The following is a 19,200-nucleotide window of genomic DNA, read 5'->3' as shown; positions in this document are numbered from 1 at the left end:
TCCGAGTCTGATTAGACTTTGAATGGCTGACCTCTTGTGGTCAATGGACGCCCATTAAGGTCAGTGCACTCATTCAATTATATCTGTAGTTCCTTATTTCAGTCTGGAAGACAAAAATGAGACGAAATGAAAGATTTAGCATGTAAATGTTATTGAATATAAAAATCCTCCAAAAATTATATCATTTACGCTGTTATTCATACCAATGTTTTGTAAAACAAATTAACGTGTGTGTATGTGTATTTCATCATGTTTTAAAGGCACTCTTAAATACCTCGACACCCCCGAGGCTGAGGCTAATGGACTGCTCCATGCACACGCACGTACGCGGGCACACGCGTACATGAAGAGGCGGGAGCGAGTGCGGAGGTTCACTCGCTCGTTCGCTCACCCGCTGGATGCAGCTCACACGCGCAGGACGCGTGGAACGCGCACGCACAGACGCGCGCACGCAGGTAAAGAGATTCTCCTTTCTTTGATGACTTCTCGTTATTAGCATCAATGAAATATGATGAACGTATGAGCGGGATATATTTACGTGATGAATATTCCGCGCTACGTATCACGATTTGCGCGGGTGCGTTCATACATGATGTCGCGCGAAGTGAACTTGTTTCATAGATGCGCGTGTACGTGTGTCGGAGCGCGCCCGCCCCAAAAAGTCGTGAGCGTCAATATCTGAAAGGCCGGCTTGTGAGTGGAAGTTTGTGCCGCCATGAACGCTCTTCATCATCGTCATCGTTGCTTGCGATGATTGATGTATGTATGATGAGAATATACTGACGTCAGAACATGGCGTAGGGGGGAGAGGGGAAGAGGAGGAGGGATTAAGGCGGGATGATTTTATGTAACACACACTCAGGCACACTGACTCACAGGTACAGTGAAACGCCATTTATCATGTAGGTACGTTTCATACCCGCAATAGTTAAAAAATAAAGTAATACAGAGAGATACAAAGAAACCACATCAAAAACAGCAGATTTTAAAGTGGCTTTACGCTTCCATATTTTAAATACTTTTAAAAAAATGTATTAAGACATGGCTGTGAGACATGGATCATATATCAGCACTTTGATAAAATGAAAAGTTCTATAATTTGCCCATGTATACATGAATCGAGCCCCCCCCTCAATGTTAGTAAAGTGAATCTACCCCCCCCCCCCCCCCCCAAGAAATGAAATCTGTTATACTGCACAGGTAAAAAAGGATAAGCCACAAAACAGCAGAAATAGCTTAGCATCAAGGCGCCACCCGAGTGAGTGCGATGACAGTGTCAAATTGCTGATTGGTTGACTCCACATCACAGAATGACGTTTGTGCGATAGCCTGCTAGCATCACACAGCTCCTTGAATGGCCTGTGCATGCTGTAGCTCCATGTTAGGTAGTCATGTTGTGATGTCATCAACAAATGAAGTCACGATGACGACATGATGCACCTGCGTTATAATGCAAAACTCAATGTGTGTTTGTGTTGTGTTGTCATCGCGTCTGGGTTGCTTATCTGTAAAAGCAGCAGGGGGGGTGACGTGGGGGGTTGTGATGCAGGAATGAGGCTACAAGTACAGCTTGTGTGTGTGTGCGCGTGTTTAAATTGACAACAGACACAAAATGATTCAAGTGCTGGAATGTTAAGTCTGACTAAATTGACAGATGGACAACACACCGTTGTTATGGCGACAGCATCACCAATAATCATGTCTTTCTCTCCCAAGTGGCATCTTTTTTTTTTAATTGATTTTTAGAACAAAACTAAAAGTTGAAGGTAAAGAACATTCCAGCAAATTCCGGAACTTTTCCATCCTGTCAATCACAACGCGACCCAACCAATGACGCCTTGGCCAATGACGGCGGCCGTTACAAGTCAATGTCATGTGGGTGTGGTCGTGCGTGTGCGTGGCTGAGATAAGCTACAAGGGGCCGGCGGGATAAAATTCACGATGCCCTCTCACACACACACAACTGAAATGCTCACACACACTTCACTCAAACGCTTCCACACACATTGATCTAATGCTCTCTCACACTCGACTGAAACACACAAATGCACACACTTAATATATATACACACACACACAGTGTTGTCGTTACTTTCACAGATTCACTTCCCACTTGTCCGGCAAACATCAGCAGAATGCTGGCAGATAGCAGCCGGTTGCTAGGTGACGGCCGGCATCGCTCTACCAATCGGCCGACGGCGATGTGCTGAAGGTGCTGCTGGCCTAAAATAGACCCCTCTGCGTTTTCACATGCGGGCACAAACACATAATGACTGTGTGTAGGCATGTGGAAATCTGAAGATAAAACATTCTTTTTCAATTTGATTCTTCCTTTTTTTACAGACTGTAGTTTATATATGTTTGGGAAAAGTTGATGGTTTGGAAACATCTGTTTGACTTTTCCCTTCTCTTTTTTTTTTTGTACCATTCTTAACTTCCTTCTTTGTTCAAATGTAAATGAGCTCATTAGTAGCGGTCACTGATTGTCTTCTTGCTCAGGTCCTGAGAGCGTGCAGACCTTCTCTGTTTTATACACACACACACACACACACACACACACACACACACACACACACACACAAACAAACAAAGATCAAGTGGGGAGGTTTAATTTAAAGCCCAAATTTGACCTTTCCTAACTTTTGTTTCATCATGGTGCATTCAGGGCCTGTCGGACAAAAACCAAATTTATCATAAACCTTGTGGTCGCTGAGCAATAATTTTTGTAAGTAAAATATGACCAGACTGAGTAGTGATATAATGGGATGTTGGTGGCATCACTCAGCGGTATCTGACTAAATGAAGGTGATACTCAGCTCTGAGTTATCGGTCCTTGTATTGATTGATTGTTAGTGAGCTCTCTCTTGAGACTACTATTGTCTTCTGTGACCTTGAACTAGTCAAACGTTATCTAAGCACGTTGCTGTACTTTTGCATTTGGTAAATGGTCAGTCCAAATTGCAAGCATCCTATTAAGTTATTTGATAGAATCCATTGGTGCTCACTCTTTTTGACGACATGATCCATCAAAATCAATACACATGCTAACGTTGCTTAGCGTGGTCACTCCAGTCTCCATTTTTCTGCGTTTTTTCAGTTTGTTACCCTTCACCTGTCATTTGTTGAAATAAACATGCACGCTCATGTTAGCATAGCATATTTCTGTACAGTAGCGTTGAAGATGTTAATATTACATCTCACAGTTTCCATTTTGCCGCATTGCTCCATTTTGTTGATGTGTCTGTCATTGATGGAGACACACAAATGTTACTTCAACATAGGGTTAGCACGCTACGATTATAATCCACAGTCTCTACTTTATTGTCCAAAGAAAAGCAACACGTTGTGGAGAAAGTGACCTCAGCCCCCACGTGACGATGACTCATGAATATTGAATGAGCAGATCATCATGCATCATTAAAAGCGCAGATCAATACACGACTCAAGAGATGATGACACGACGAGTGAGCGTCAATCAAAGCTCATGTTGTCAGTGAAGTGTGCGTGTGAGACACATGTGAGCGCTCTACCATTCATTCTGGAATGACAACCTTCTGGAATGATCTCTTTGTGTTCCAAGGGACCATCCAGAGCTGAGGCCCATTGTGATGTTGTGTACTTGTGTGACCCATACGTGTGTGTTGATCACATGTTTGTGTTAGTGCGTGCCCACACGGTCATCTTTCCATAACTCGGGCCCTCAGTGTTGTTGGGCTAAGCATATTAGCACGCACATAAACCCACAGACACCCTGATACACACACACACACATGCTTGAAAACATCTGCGCACACATTTACGTACACACAGATGCACTTGCAGCACACAAACGCACTCACACACTCACATTTCTTTATATTCATCATTTCCAATGCATAACTTCTTTTTGTGTGTGTTCCAGGGAGTGACCAATCAGCCGCCACCATGATGATGATGCCAAAGGTAAACAAACATCCGAGTTAGCCGCCAGCGTTAGCATGCCACATCTGACGCATGGGTTACATGCAGAGGCCTCAGACGTCCCCGGGCAGCGTGCTGTCTCTGCGAGGTGGCGCCAACATGCCGGGATCCCCCGCCGCCGCCATCGTGGTGAGCATTTTTGTTATCAGCATCTGTGGACCACTCCCCCTTGAAATCCCACCCCTTGTGGCCCCGCAGGCCCGCGTGGACGACAACGTGATGGTCTACAAGGACCTAGCGGCACTCCCGCAGGACAAAGCCATCCTGGACATCGAGAGGCCAGACCTGATGACGTACGAGCTGCACTACCACTATAGTCCACTGGAGGTGTTGGTGAGTCACTTGACTCAATTTACATCAAATGAGAAGTTCAGCTCTTACAGATGTGTAAGAGTGCCCAATTATAATGAGCAATTTTTGTTATTATGATGATGACGATTATTTGTGGTCTTATTCATTTCTAATTATGACAAATGATTTTTTTTGGAATAATTATTCATGTTTAGTTTTTTTTTTTTTTTTTACGCTGAACTAAATATTCGCAGAGCTCTCTGTCTCCCGGCTCGTTCTCCCCTGGAACCTCCCCCGAGGTAAGTCCAAGTTCAAAGTTCACCGTATTTGTTTCTGCTTTCTCTTGATCCGTCTCAACCTTTCCAGGAGTCCAGAGCGTGGCCGGAGAAAAGTTCTCCTGGCGACTCGTCGCCGGCTTCGAAGCGCAACAGCGGCAACACCACACCATCGCCACACACGCAACGCACGCTTCACACGCAACATGCACCAAACACACAACCTTCCAAGATCCTACAACACTTCCACAGACCTGGTAAACTGCCTTTGTGCTTCATTTGCATATGCTGTCTAGTCTTCTCTATTTATCATGCTTTAAACATGATGGGGCCTATTTGTCAATGTCAATTTTGCTGCTCCAGACAATGGAAGTAACATCTACAAGAAACCTCCCATCTACAGAAGAGGTCCGTTGGTCACCTGTCAATTCCGAGCGTTTAGCATCATCAGCTAATTGGACACCATGGCATGTGTGCAGATGCGTCGTCTTCGGGACTTGCCGCGGGGAAGCACTTGGAGGATCTCATTATCGAGTCGTCAAAGTTTCCCGCCGCCGAGCCTCCGGACCCGAACGTTCCCTCCAAGATTGAAACGGAACATTGGCCTTGCCCGCCCTCCTCCGCCGTCTTTGGTACGATTGAAACGTTTACTCTCTTCTCTTGGTCCTCTTGTCCTTATTCGGGTTCCTTCTTTGTTTTGTTTTCTTATTAAGTCACAGATTCAAAGTATTACATTTTCGATGTATTCAAGACACTCAGAAGACTTTTTTTTTCCCCACGTCGCAAAATTTCCACAAATTTCACATTCAAAAAAATGGTTGGGAAAATGTGGTGAGAGAAAATACTACATAATTTCCCACTCCTTAAACATTTCTTGACTAATTTAAACATTTCAATATTTTAGGGCAATTCTACTAAATTTCACTAAAACACGTACACATTTCAATCATATTTTATATGGTTTCATTTTAGTGTTATATTTTGCTATTTTATATGAATGACGTGCTCTTCCCTTAGAGAAGGAGAAGGCGAGTCGCAGGAGTGAGGCCCGGCGAGAAGAAGAAGAAGAAGAGGAGGACGAGGAAGACGATAAAGTTTGGGGCTTGCGAGCGCTTCACATGCAAGAACTGAACAAGGTGGGAAGGGGCGGAGCTTGGCGCCATCATGATTTCATGAGTGCGTTTGTGATCACACCACCTCGCTTTTGGCTTCAGATTCAGTCCAACCTAGGAAGGATCATCCTGAAGGAGGAGCTGGAAAAGTCATCCGCTCCACTGAAGAGAAAAACACGCTCGCTCCCGGACCGCAGCCAGCACGCAGGTACTGCATGGCGCCTTATGATGATGTCATCAAGCCCACATCTATTGGTAACTTGGCTTACAAGTTCCTCAACTTTGTACACTACTTTCAATATAGATGAATGACATCATGGTCTGTCAAGTTGTCCTTGGTCCGTGATGAACCTGAACGCCTCGTTGTCACTTCCTGTCTTCTCTGCAGGCGCCGCCACCTCCCGCATCGTTTGTTTCCCAGCAACCTCTGGGACAGGCCTAGCCAGAGTGAGTGTGTGTGTGTGTGTGAGAGAGCGAGAGTGATACATTCACGTGGCCTTCAGGTGCTCACCATTGCACTGGTGATTTTGTCAATTCTAGTTGCAGTCGACAAAATTCAGCCCGTCGGAGAAGCCCGTCGCAGGTACAGGTACATAGTGCTTCCAGGCTCGCATGCTGTTGTTGTTCTAAAGTTTGTGTGCATGTGTGTGTCTCCCGCAGGTGTTCAGGTAGAGTGTGCCTTCATCGTTGTGCCGCGTGTCGGCCATGTTGTGGTGATGTTTGTGTGTTTGTGTGTCAGAACGGCGAAGCTGCGTTGGACCGAGGCCGCTCGTTGCCCAGTGTGCTGGAGTTCAAGGTAAACATCACACAGGTGGACATATCGTAATTGAGGACTAGTTACCATAACAAGACTCTTCTTCGCTAAGATTTACCCATATGAGATGCTGGTGGTCAACCACAAAGGACGGAGTAAACTTCCTTCTGGTGTGGACAGAACGCGATTGGAGGTAAATATATTCTCAATAAGAACTGATGAAAATGCTACATACAGATAGCGAGATAGCATCCTAAGTAGAGAAAGCGCCAAGGCATTTTGAGATGGATTTTATGTCCTTAGGTATTATTGCTGATGATAATTGCAGATGTTGAGTGTTGTGTGTGCGTGGCAGAGACATCTGTCACGGGAAGAGTTCGCCAACGTGTTCGCAATGACGCCGGAGGAGTTTGAGCAGCTTTCCCTCTGGAAGCAGAACCACCTTAAGAAGAGAGCGTGTCTCTTCTGACTGCCACGCCCACCCAGCTGGAGACACGCCCACTCCACAAAAGCTAGCTCACGTTAGCATTCGACGTAATTGCTAAAGCAGGCACCAATAAAAAAAAAACAAAAAAACATTGCTGCTTTCCACTCTGAAGGAAGGAGCTGTCTGTAAGTGATGCTAAATCATTGAGCAGTTGCTGAAAAACTTTGTGGCTTTCAACTTTACCAAAGCCACAAGGGAAGCTACTGTTAGGATTAGCGTGACGCGGTTAGCATCCAGGTTATCGTAGCTTAGCATACTGACCAGGACAAAAGCTGAAATCGGCTGAGAGAAAGTCAATATAAAACGATAACATGATTCATACACCAGCGCAGACTGATAACATCACGTTTGCGCCATGTCAGCCATTTTGAATCTTCTGTCAAGCGAGTCATGACCATTCAAAATGGAGATGACATTTTAGATATGAGATGAGCGCTTTGTTTTGATAGTTTTGGAGTCATTCTGAGTCACTAACTTCATGTTTGTTGTTTTTATTTCAATTCTTTGGATGTTTTGGATGATTTCTAATAATGAATTTTGTGTTACACGCCTGCTGCATGTGAGATCTTAATGTGACAGGATCAAAAACTAATCAGCATTGAATGAAACATCACTGTGTGCTCAGCTCATTTACATACATTAATAATTTAATCTAAGGCAATTTCAGAAAAATAGTGCTGTTGTTTCTCACGTGGATGATGAATGTGATGTGAACGATGAACACCACAGACACAAAAACTTCATATTTGTCAAACTGTGACTCTAAGGTGAGATTTAGATTTAAAAAAAATAATAATAAAAAGTGATCGTTTGTGTTTTTGTAGTTTGGAAGAAGTGCAAACATGACACACACACACTGATCATGAAAAAAAAAAAAAAAAAAAAACGCTTAATGCGTCTCAACCCATTAAAGTCTGCTATTTTGTGTCACCCAAAAAAAAATAAGTTAAAGGATACAGTCATGATCTAAACAATAAATACAACAATCACATCACTTGGTTGCATGAACATATCACCAGGCCAAGTTATATGGTCATGTGGGCTCTTCGTCACATGGCTGCATGGTCTCAGGCAGCAGCTTTGGTCTCCCATTCCTGTGAAAACGATCACTTGTCACTACGGCAACATATTGGTAACTTAACGATTAGCATTATCAGGGGAATTTGAGACCACTTTTTTTACAGACCAATATCAGTATGAGCACTCAGTTCTTGAGCAGTCACCCATATAATACTAAGTACCAATACCATTGATACTTTGGAGACATAAAATTTCCACCAAAAACGATGACGGATCAATTTAAAGAAAGACTCATATATCCCGACTTAACGTTTTCTGTTCTTAGAATTTCCCATATGATATTTAATACGACAAGAGTGACATGAATACACAGTAGAAACTGAAGCAGCAAAAGAAGAAATTGGACATGTGGATGCTGACCTTCCTCCTCTGGAAAACCTTCCCGTGCTCAATGAAGAGTGTAGATGGAGCTCGTCTGAGCGAGGTCTTCACAGATGCCGTACGACGCAGGAAAGGGTTTAGCAGACTGGCCTAGAAAAGTAGGAGAGTACATTAGAAACTAGCAAATACCACTACGTGAGTAGACACCAAGGAGGACCAGGATAGACCATTAAAAACTAGTAAGGAGATGAGTAGAACCGAACAGAGATCAGAAGGTCAAACCAGGAATGACAAGGACACAATTGTGACTAACATAAACTACCAATGATCAAAAAGAAACCCAAACCAAAAAAACTGTTCTGAAGTTCGGTTCCTGTTTAATGAGTTGAAAACTTGCTTAATATGTGGTCGATTGTGATTGTCAATCACCTGCGCCCGCTCGCTGCACACGGTGAGCGACTGTCTGAAGGATGAGCGTTTATTTTTATTGCTCGCCGACACCAGGTTAGCCTCAGAACCGGCCCTCAAGGGGACACTTTTTCTGCCCGTCAGCTCCAACTTCTGGACGCCACGTGGTGCTGTTTCAGACCACTTCCTGTCTGGAACACACACACACACACACTGATGCTAAGCTAATGGCTAATGCTAAACATGCTAAAATAATCACAATTAAATGCAAGAATTTGAGACCAATCAGCTGTGTTATTGGGCAACACTAAGTCAACCGCGTGCTAACTCACTGTTACTCCTGAAGGTGGCGTTGGTGTAGGTCATGGTGTCCTGAGAGCCCTGAAGCTGTCAGATGACACAAGATGAGAAATCGGTCGGAAAGGTAACACCTGTGAGGTGACAAGGCGATTTGTACCATGTGGTCCAGCATGGGAGTGTTGGAGTAGACGGGTTGTGGCGGCGGAGCATCGGAGCTAGCGTGGAATGGCTGGTCCATGTATGTGTTCAGCGAATGTCCGCTGAGGATGCAAAACATCAAGAGTTTGTTGTCATATCATTCCATTGAATATTTTTTTGTACCTTCTCATTCTGCATTTCATTATTTACAGGTAATTTATCCCAAAAATTGCAAAATATCTAATTTCACTATGCGTTGCTACGGCAACACTGACTGACGCACCTATTGTGATTGTGTTGTTGTGTCTTGCCCTCAGAGCAACAATCCACGGCGTCTTTCAGGAGTCGCGTCCATCGTCGCTTCTCATCCGCCGAACTTACCTGCGAGAACATCACGCGTGCGTCACCTTACTTCCCGTCTGCTCCATTCGCCGTCCCGCCGCCATCACTCACCTCCACTACAGCCATCTGCTCACCGAGCACGCTCAACGTGATCCTGTGTGGTCGCTCGCCATCGGGCGCCGCTTTCACCTCGCAGCCTCGTAACCGTACCGTGTACTGAGGTGAGCGAGTCTGGCTTCGACGATTTCCATCCTCTTCTGGGTCCTCCGCAAACATATTGAGATTTCCCGCCTCTACCTGACACAAGAGACTCTGCCACTGACAGTTCATCAGCACGCTCACCACACCTGAAAAATACGTACGCCATCATCGCGGCGATTGTGTTTGAGTCAATCGTGTTTTTATTCTTCTATTTTAAAAGTATTATTTTATATTTTAAACCAATCAATGTAATAGAAATTACTAGTGAAGACGTTGTAATTTTTTAGTTATGACACAAAGTCCATGCGCAATTCGTCTTTACGGGACACATAAAATGATGTGGCCGGGCCGTATCTGGCCCCCCAGGCCTTGAGTTTGACATCTTGGTCTAGACTCTCATCAATTATGCAGCAGACTTTGTGGCGCCGTACCAGTCGAGCCCTTTGACAAAAACTCACAATATTCGACATAGAGCATGATCCATGTCTTAAGTAAAATAGTACCTTTGCTCTTGTGTTGTTGATGTGCTGGTTCTTGCTGGTTGGTGTGTGTCAGGAGCGCACTGGACTGAGCACACAAACCAACAAATAGTATGAACACTCCACATGATGCATAATAAAATAAAATAAAATAAAATATAATGTAGTGTAATATAATATAATATAATGTAATGTCCCTGCAGTATGTACTCATTTGTGTGTGCGCGCTTTGCGCTTCTCACCCTGCGGGACCACCGAGGAGGTTCTGAGTTGGTGCGATAATCTTCTTCGCCGACACTCAGCTCCTCGATCACCTGATACACACACACACACACACACACACACACACACACACACACACACACACATTACTGTATACTATTTGGTACTGTTACTGTGCTCTGTCTTTCAGTTTGTTTGTTTTTAATTTAATCTCCTCAATTAAGTCAAAGTACGCAAGTACAGAATGTGAAGAATTCCTATCATCACATCTGCCGCCAACCTGTCGCCATTCTTCAGCTTGCTCGAAACTGCTGTACCCCAACACCAGGGTGTCGGCCCCCAGTAGCAGAAGCTTGAGTTGGTGAGGAATCTTTCGGTTGCTCTTCAGCTTGTAGACTAGTTGGCAGCCGCGCAGGCTCAGTTGCAGATGAGGAAGGAGGTCCCTCGCGCACTTGTAGCACTGAAACATAAAACGCATGCATCGAAGAAACACGCCTCGAAAGATGATAACGATAAATGGCAAAAGGAATCGCGAGATGATTGTAGAATTAGAGATGAATGATAGTGAGGTGATGAGTAGGTCAATAAAATAAATAAAATTAATTTCAAGGTTTAAAACGTGTTATTCTAAAACAATATTAAAAATACTCCGTTGAGTGAATTCTAATTGTTTAACAACTAAAATTCAAATAAAAATCCCATTCAGCTTCAACAGAGTGAAAATGTGTTAAGAATAGAAAATAAATTGGGGAAAAGTTAAATATGTAAAAAGTGAATATATAATTTAATATCATCGAATTGCAATTTTGTTTCATTTTTTTAAAATTCCGTTTAAAAAAATACAAACAATCTAGTGTGAGTTATTTACTTTTGTAAAATTAAAACAAATCCGAATATTATGACTAAAATTGAAAATGAAAACTAAAAATGACATAAATTAAACTAAAATTGACATAAGGCAGACGCACCAGCAGAAAGTGGTTTCTGATGATGAAGAGCTCCTTGGTCCATTGTCCCAACCACTTCCTCCTCCACAGGTACCCACACAAACGAGACTCAGGAGGGGGCCTGAGACAAGGCTGAGAGGAACTCCATTGGATGTAGTGAGCTCTGTCCTTCATGTGCTCTTCATCATCATCATCATCCTCAGCATCCTCGCCATATGACTCGTAGTAGCTGTTCTCTGACTCAGCTCGCTCTGCTAGAATTGCCAAGATGTTATCGCCGCTATGTGTGCGCGTGTGTGTCTGCGCACGTACCCAGGTGATTGCTGCTGTCAGCTTTGCAGGGTTGTGCCTCTTCGTAGGTATCTTCATCATCGTTACCATCACCGCCTTGAGCTTGAGAGCCCCCTGGTGGCTGGTGTGGAGCTGCAGGGACCTCGAAATTGGATAAAATAAGTGATTAGGTGGATACCAAGATGATTGTAAAATGAATGAATAAGAAACAAATCGAATGTCCCACAGGAGTGTGCACATTCAGTATCGGTGTGTGTGTGCGTGTGTGTGTGTCTATCACGTAGGCCAGACGCTAATCAGCCGCCATCAGTGACCATTTCCTGCCTCAGCAAAGCTTTCAGCCAATAGGAAGGCAAATATACGAGAGATGGCCTCATATATATAAACATCCTGTCGCGCACTTGCAAACACATGTACACACATGCCGTCTCCTACCAAACCTCAGGAGAACTCTGTCATTAGTGCACCACATCACAAGGTAGCCTGCTGTTCTTCTCGACTACCAGAAAAGAAAGTTCTGGTTCTGGTCCAGTTTCCATCTTTGATGTCTGTCTTTTGACAAGAACTTAGTGGGTGCGCCAGAACCTCAAACATGAACCCCATGCTGGATTCTTCTCCCCATAATCGTCTTTTGTTTACTTTTCTTGGTTTTGACTCTCTTGGCTCTCAAAATGGATCTGCTGGTCAACAGCTAAATAGTTAGCAACTGAAAGCAAATATGGCTTTAATGCAGATGCTAGCATTTCAAATGTAGTGTCAGGATGGACTCACTGGATTGCTGGTCCAGACGTTGGAGTCTCTTAATGGCTGGCTGCTAGGCGATGATGATGATGGACAGCTCATGATGACATATTCTGCGTCCTCCACTAGAAGCAAACAACATAAGTGAGAACTTGATAACAGTCAATGAGGTGTGGAGATAAGCAAGGTCAGGCAGTAACCTGGAGCTTCTTGCATCTGCAACAAGGACACCAGCTCTGAGATGGACTTCTTCTGGGCCTGCGCAATGTAGCTCAGGTTCTCTGAATCCAGAACTGAAAGGAAGGACTGAAGATCCCACATCAGCTTGGACAACACTGCACAAGACATGGACAAAATCATCATTGACAGAATCACAGAGTAAGTCAACAAAAGACTCCTTGACCTTTATGTCTGACCCTCACACGGCGTGCGGACCATTTCATGCTGTTTGTATGCTTTTGGGTGAACGTGTCGAGGAAACATTTGTTCATCCGCTTTTGCAACCCGACCAGTATAAACCAGTAGAGACCGAGCAGACCTCAGCAACGACCGAAAGAAACAACACGTTCAGACCGGCTGAAACGATCAATAAAGCAGATAAGGACCAGGAAAGACTAGTCAAGACCAGTAAGAAAAAGACATGAAGAAACCAGAACTCAACAGAAGAAACCAGCAAAAATCAGCAAAGACAAGAAACACACACACGCACTCACACATCATTGCAATGACGACACACACATTATCTTACACACAAACACACTTATCTGAACATCAACATTGCTTCCTGTTTGTGGCTTTGATGCAACAGCACACAAACACACAAAATCCATGTCAAAGTCGCACAACAACACAACTGGATGCAACTTCTGTGTGAGTGAGTGAGTGAGTGAGTGAGTGAGTGAGTGAGTGAGTGAGTGAGTGAGTGAGTGAGTGAGTGAGTGAGTGAGTGAGTGAGTGAGTGTGTGTGTGTGTGTGTGTGTGTGTGTGTGTGTGTGTGTGTGTGTGTGTGTGTGTGTGTCGAGAAGATTTAAGATGCTTTACCATAAAAACCAAAGCCTCAAATTAGCACAAAGATGGGAATCCTCCACAACTCCCCACAGTTTGTGTGTGTGTGTGTGTGTGTGTGTGTGTGTGTGTGTGTGTGTGTGTGTGTGTGTGTGTGCGCGTGGAGGGTGTGGAGCAGCTTTTTCTTTCATCCCGCATTTGTTAAATATAGCGAAGAAGAAGAAAAAAAAAAAGGAGAAGGAAGAATAAGAGCATGTTGATGTTTCTTTCTGCGTCCAATCAGCATCAAGCATTGCCCACTGGGACACACTTTGTAATATTATGATGATGTTTTTGAACATGCCTCCACGGACTTGTTCCTTATTGTCATTTCCTTACAGTGAGCCTACAAGTAGCCTTGAAGAAACTTTAAGAAACTCCTCCAGGACCTTCAGAATCATACAATCTTCCGTGGAAATCACCATTGCACAGTGGTCATAGAAGATTGTAGAATTCTTCCAAGAAATGGTCCAAGATTACTTTAGCAGAGCCTTTGAAACATCGTGAAAGCTTTCCGACCATAAGACCATTCACTTTATGGGATTGCAGCTCAAGGAACCCTAACCCAGGAGAGCAACTGCTGGAAAGTTCTCTAGCCATCAATTAACACACTAATAACTATTATTATTGTTAGTAGTAGTAGTAGTAGTAGTAGTAGTAATAGTTTTTCTTTATAAACTGATCAGGCTTACCTTTTTGTTTCTCCATATCTTTTTCACCAGATGATGCTCCTCACGCTCATGATTGATGGTAATCAAGATGATGAAGAAGAACAACACTACACAGGGAGTTAACAGACAACAAGAAGGAAACACTGGAAGGAGAAAAGAAATGAACTTGCTGTGGTGAAAGCGCTATATAAATAAAGATGTATTGTTTTCTATGGTCTCCTCGGTGATCTATCTGCATGCTTTGCGCCTCCGCTGATTCTAAAGTAGTATGTGGGGCGGAGTCACGTGTGTGACGTCACAACAAGGGCGGATCACACGCATAAATCCGAACCTACATGTTAAAACTTCACTCTAAAAGGTTCCACTTGGACATTTAGTTTAATCACATGTATGAAGGTAAATGTGATGCAAAGGTAATTTTATTTTTCATTTCGTGGTGGAAGGCAGTCACGCAACCTATCACGCGATGCTTGGAGGACGTCTCGCGATACGCAACGTGTTTTGGTGGACGCATAGGAAGTATTGCGGAAGAGGAGGAGGAGGCTTCTTCGTTACGGCTAACAAACGAAGCTAATTATCCGTCCGAGAAGTTGCTTCTTTATTGCCTTTTACGCTTAAAACAAACAGCCGGAAAGTAAGGTAAAGAAAAATCGTGTTGAAAAGTCATTATGTTTCATTTTTTGTTTGTTTTGTCTTCGTGAATTCTGCTTTCCCGGCTGTAAGGTATAAAGCTCCAGCTGTTAGCCGGCTACCCGTTTAGCGAAGTTAGCGCAGAAAAAATATCTTGTATTTTATTATTATTCATAAGAGGGGGGCATTTTTTATTACCTTAAAGATGTGCCTTTGTATTTATTGTGGAAATATAACCGTAGCTTGAGAGCTAACACTAGGCTAACTGTTAGCTGCGTAGCTTGTTGGCACATAAAAATGGCCTCTTTATGCCGACCGTAAGGTGGAAGATACTGAAAGTTTTCCGAGGTTGTTTTGTTCAACTTTTATTTCTGCCACAGGGGCAAAGATGACCGCCGCGCCTTACAACTACTCTTATATCTTCAAGTACATCATCATCGGTGCGACGTCAAGACCACACCCTTCCCAGCATCAATTTGTTTCATTTGTAGTTTTCTCGTCCTTCAACCTGACTGATTTGTATATTTTTTTTGTCCTTCTCTAAGGTGACATGGGCGTGGGCAAGTCGTGTTTACTGCACCAGTTCACGGAGAAGAAATGTACGTTCTCCTCTTCTTAATATTCTCTTTGCATCCAGGCAAGCAACCATTCACACTCACATTCACACCTAAGAACAATTTAAACTTGTCATTCGACCAAAATCATGCAGCACTGATCCAGCATTTCCTTATTGCGGTTCTGAATTGGGACATAATTTCTTGAAAATCCACTATACAGTGAGGTCGTGAAGGAACCAGGATAAAGCCGGCGGCTCACTGCAAAAGCTTGCTTTATTAACAAATGACGATGTCATCATTGTACGCAGTCATGGCCGACTGCCCTCACACCATCGGCGTGGAATTTGGCACCAGGATCATGGAAGTCCATGGCCAGAAGGTGAAGCTTCAGATCTGGGATACGGCAGGCCAGGAGCGCTTCAGGGCTGTCACCCGGTCCTACTACAGGGGAGCCGCTGGAGCCCTCATGGTCTATGACATCACTAGGTAAGGAGGCGCCGCTCTGTGATGATATCACGAGATGATGTCGGCGTGTTTTTGCGCAGGAGAAGCACCTACAATCATCTCAGCAGCTGGTTGACGGACGCCAGGAACCTGACCAATCCAAACACGGTGAGGGACCCTAAAAAAAAAAAAAAATCCACCAAGGCCAAAATCTTGTAACCTCCTAAACATATTTTAGGACTTTTCGACTCATTTATTCACCTGCTCTCCAGCTTGCTTAGCATTTTTTTACCATGTCCAGTGAGGTTGACTCCAGTTGCATGGAACTTCCAACAGTCGTTACGGCAACACCAAGCTGCTTGGAGATGGTTTTATAGCCTTTCCCTTTAACGTGGTTGTGTGTTGTTTTCTTTTTTTTTGTATACTATTATTTCTTTTGTCAGATTAAAAAGATTTTTAGGGCCATTGTGTTTTTCAGTAACAAACAGAGGGTGTCTGCTCGCGTTGCTGAATGTGAACATGTTGCCGTGTGTGCGTGCGCAGGTGATAATCCTGATTGGCAACAAAGGCGACCTGGAGGCGCAGAGAGACGTCACGTACGAGGAAGCCAAACAGTTTGCGGACGAGAACGGTGAGGAACATTTGATTATTTCGATTGACATGTCCACTTGTGTGGAACTCAAAATGGCAAGGTCTCAAATGGGTGCACTCGTGACCGGGGAGTGTCTCGGGGTCGTGGCCTTCTCACGCTAAAGATGCACTTGATGCCCATAGGCTGATGAAGCGGAAAGTTGTGTGATGTCATCATTCCCACTGCAAATGCTTGATTGGTTTCTTTGACTTCTTCTGGTTTAGGATTGCTCTTCCTGGAGGCCAGCGCCAAGACGTGAGTAGACGCTTTCTGGCATACTCGTTACTGACACTCGCACTCTCTCGCAATCGTTGTTACATACACGCACACGCACGCACTCGTTGAGATGTCGCTCTGGTGGCGTAGAGGCGAGAACGTAGAGGAGGCCTTCCTGGAGGCAGCCAAACGAATCTACCAGAACATCCAGGATGGCAGCTTGGACCTGAATGCTGCCGAATCAGGAGTGCAGCACAAGCCGTCCGCGCCGCAGGGAGGGCGACTCAACGCGGACAGCCAGCCCCCCAAAGACGGATGCAGCTGCTAACCAACCAACGGACCAAACGACGGACACAAAGACGGACGCATTGCTTCTTTTTTTTGCTTTGTCGGCTCTCCTGGTCGGGAGTCTCTCTGAACTCACCTGAATCCCCAACGTCTCGTTCCGGAACCCTCAAGCGGGAAGTACGTTTCAACACAAGTCTGCTTCACTCGCCTCCTCACAGAATTCCCCAAAAAGAGAAATAAACATTGTTCTTGCACGTGGATGTGAAAGTGTACCCGTCACATTCCAGGGGCTGCTCCTCTCTCAGACCCCGAAAACCATCACGTTTTTTGTTTTTTTCTGTCCTCGACGGCTACACCTTGTTAAGTCCAAATGCTCTGTTGTCCTTCATCTCGGTTTCTTCTGGACTGAAAGATTCCAAACCTTTTTGTCTTCTATTACGCTCATTCCCTTGCCACGATGCATTTGGTCGTTCAAAGAAGCAGTTCTCCTTCAGCCCAGGTCCAAAAAAAATCTGCAATGATAATAGACAAGATCATGGGATTGGAAAGTCAAAGAAATCTCTCTTCTGGACTGGATGAATTTAGTTTCGAGTCCAAAGTTCAACCCTATTTTCATTTCCAGACCAAACGTGGACACAGTAAGGTCCTAAACCAGTTGTCTATCAGTCTAGGTCAGAAAGAACTGGAACAATTACATCCTGAGTCAAATGACGAGAAAATTCACTTGAAATGTTCGTTCTCGACTGGGGGATCTTCCAAACATTCCTGTATCGTAAATGTGGATTAGGTACCTCAAAAACCAGGTCCCCTTTCTGGAATGGAATGGATCTAGAATGATTGCCAACTTGGAACTCCAGACAGTCCACAAGTATCGTTTCTTTTGGACTGGAACCTGTTGCATGTTTCATGTCCAAAGACTCATTCTCTGACCATAATGGTGGACTAACGAGGTCCTGAACCAGGTCTTCTCCAATCTGGTTGGAAAGAACCAGATGACTTGCAGACTAGAACATACGTACAGACCGTCCACCAAGACCAATTTTTCTGGACTTGAAGTCCAGAGTCCACCAAGAGTCTCATTTCTAAATCAGACATGTGGACCAAGAAGGCCCTGAAGCTTGTCCCTCTTTGTGTGCCTCGCAAAGATTCGAAATCCAAATACCAGTCCAGAATCTGAAGGTTCAGCGATCCTGGCTCGTTCAACTAGTGTTTCATCCCACTTTTTTTCCTCCACTGACAAAGGTCTTGAACGTAAAAGTGTGGTTAGAGGAAGGTCCAAAGGTTTTTGAAGGAACGTAAAAACAGACTTTTTAAAGGTTTTTTTTTTGTGAGACAATGTTTTCTGGGTTATTATTTAAAGTCCTTCAATTGAATGTTTTTTTTGTTTCATGTTTTCTAGTAACCCCCAAAATGCTAGCTCACTTACAGTACACTCATTCCTGATGTAGCATCCCGGGTGCGTTTTAGCTCGCTCGCTTCATTTAAGGGCCTCCGTGTAGCCTAGCTAAACGAGCGCAGGCGCAGCCTCTGTAGTCCCGTTGAGTTAACGCTAAAGTATTTTGGGGGGACGATGGGGGGTGTTTACGTGTGCACTTTTTGCTGCTTTGTGATTGGTTGACAGCAGCCCCACCTTCGGTCAGCATCTTTGCTTGTCTGTCTCAATGTATGTTTAGCAATTGTTCAACATTTTAAAAAAATAAACTTTTCTTCTTGGAGACACTAATGCATTTAAATCTATAGTAATTCAGTCTAAATTTATTTTAATCCAAACAAAATCCACTTTACTTCTAGAATTCTACTTTAATACAGTTGAAAATAAGTTTAGTCCAGTTTGAATCCACTTTAATAGCCCATAAATCTATTTGGTCTACTCTATGATAGCTCCACTTTAATCCAGTCTAAATCAAATCCAGTTTCATCCCACAGAAATCTATGATTAAAATCAAATTTCAACCAATCAAAAATGATCTTTAAAAATGTTTTGTTCACTTTGAAATGGCTCTACAGCCTGTAGGGGGCGCCTTCCTCACGTAAACGTGAATGTGTTCGACTTTTTACTTCTACTGACTGTATTGTACACGAGTACGTATTTCCTTCCATGTGCAACCAGCACAGGGGTTCACATTTTTGTAAATAATGCAAGACTCCATGTTTGGTGGTCATATTATGGGATGACATTAAGAATAAAAAGTAACTATTTCATGAACCTTATTGTGTTTCTTTAGGACATGGATCAATTTGACCCACTGCATGTTTAGTTATGAGGATTTTTTTGTTTTTGTATAAGTATATAATGAATTCACAAATTGTCATTTACATTCAGAACCTCAGAGTCAATTTCCACACAAAAGGGCAACAGTGCTGTCCTTT

At 43.8% G+C, this 19,200-nt stretch overlaps 3 protein-coding genes and 1 long non-coding RNA gene across 11 annotated transcripts; 3 read left to right on the top strand and 1 right to left on the bottom strand.

Moving 5' to 3' along the window:
• Nucleotides 1-5: 5 nt before the first annotated feature.
• On the top strand, nucleotides 6-7,777 carry LOC147058410 (dematin-like). 4 transcript variants are annotated; one of them, XM_085909292.1, is made up of 17 exons: nucleotides 17-59; nucleotides 261-455; nucleotides 3,902-3,942; nucleotides 4,009-4,089; nucleotides 4,159-4,293; nucleotides 4,506-4,550; nucleotides 4,618-4,783; nucleotides 4,890-4,934; nucleotides 5,006-5,158; nucleotides 5,544-5,662; nucleotides 5,741-5,846; nucleotides 6,027-6,085; nucleotides 6,179-6,221; nucleotides 6,299-6,306; nucleotides 6,378-6,434; nucleotides 6,505-6,585; nucleotides 6,748-7,777. In XM_085909292.1, exons 2-17 carry the CDS (start codon nucleotides 344-346, stop codon nucleotides 6,859-6,861), a joined length of 1,365 nt encoding a protein of 454 aa, XP_085765418.1. In that variant the 5' UTR covers nucleotides 17-59; nucleotides 261-343; the 3' UTR covers nucleotides 6,862-7,777. The 4 variants fall into 4 exon arrangements, 3 of the variants coding, with proteins under 3 accessions (XP_085765416.1, XP_085765418.1, XP_085765417.1); XM_085909290.1 differs by having other exon boundaries at nucleotides 6-59; nucleotides 6,299-6,434; nucleotides 6,721-6,835; XR_015065812.1 differs by lacking the exon at nucleotides 6,299-6,306 and having other exon boundaries at nucleotides 14-59.
• Nucleotides 7,361-14,309, bottom strand: LOC147058408 (actin filament-associated protein 1-like 2). Of its 5 annotated transcripts, none has more exons than XM_085909243.1 (15): nucleotides 14,086-14,309; nucleotides 12,550-12,684; nucleotides 12,380-12,474; nucleotides 11,630-11,750; nucleotides 11,339-11,571; nucleotides 10,651-10,830; nucleotides 10,391-10,462; nucleotides 10,173-10,236; nucleotides 9,580-9,815; nucleotides 9,410-9,507; nucleotides 9,146-9,248; nucleotides 9,021-9,075; nucleotides 8,710-8,879; nucleotides 8,320-8,430; nucleotides 7,361-7,973 (listed from the first exon to the last, which is right to left on the bottom strand). In XM_085909243.1, exons 1-15 carry the CDS (start codon nucleotides 14,099-14,101, stop codon nucleotides 7,947-7,949), a joined length of 1,716 nt encoding a protein of 571 aa, XP_085765369.1. In that variant the 5' UTR covers nucleotides 14,102-14,309; the 3' UTR covers nucleotides 7,361-7,946. The 5 variants fall into 5 exon arrangements, with proteins under 5 accessions (XP_085765369.1, XP_085765370.1, XP_085765371.1 ...); XM_085909244.1 differs by having other exon boundaries at nucleotides 11,339-11,568; XM_085909245.1 differs by lacking the exon at nucleotides 14,086-14,309 and adding an exon at nucleotides 13,391-13,543.
• Nucleotides 10,511-14,248, top strand: LOC147058409 (uncharacterized). The gene is made up of 4 exons (XR_015065818.1): nucleotides 10,511-10,731; nucleotides 11,408-12,493; nucleotides 12,576-12,727; nucleotides 14,116-14,248. It is a non-coding gene; the product is annotated as an uncharacterized LOC147058409 (long non-coding RNA).
• A 250-nt stretch (nucleotides 14,310-14,559) lies between the features above and the next one.
• LOC147058407 (ras-related protein Rab-14-like) lies at nucleotides 14,560-18,553 on the top strand. Its single transcript, XM_085909355.1, has 8 exons — nucleotides 14,560-14,703; nucleotides 15,075-15,134; nucleotides 15,240-15,293; nucleotides 15,560-15,737; nucleotides 15,797-15,863; nucleotides 16,239-16,326; nucleotides 16,551-16,581; nucleotides 16,693-18,553. Exons 2-8 carry the CDS (start codon nucleotides 15,083-15,085, stop codon nucleotides 16,868-16,870), a joined length of 648 nt encoding a protein of 215 aa, XP_085765481.1. The 5' UTR covers nucleotides 14,560-14,703; nucleotides 15,075-15,082; the 3' UTR covers nucleotides 16,871-18,553.
• The last annotated feature ends 647 nt before the right edge of the window (nucleotides 18,554-19,200 follow it).

This window comes from Syngnathus leptorhynchus, chromosome 4 (assembly GCF_054491065.1).
Source record: "Syngnathus leptorhynchus isolate UIUO chromosome 4, UIUO_Slep, whole genome shotgun sequence".
Lineage (NCBI taxonomy): Eukaryota > Metazoa > Chordata > Actinopteri > Syngnathiformes > Syngnathidae > Syngnathus > Syngnathus leptorhynchus.
The sequence above is the reverse complement of the archived record's forward strand: the minus strand, read 5'-3'. Positions and strand labels throughout refer to the sequence as shown.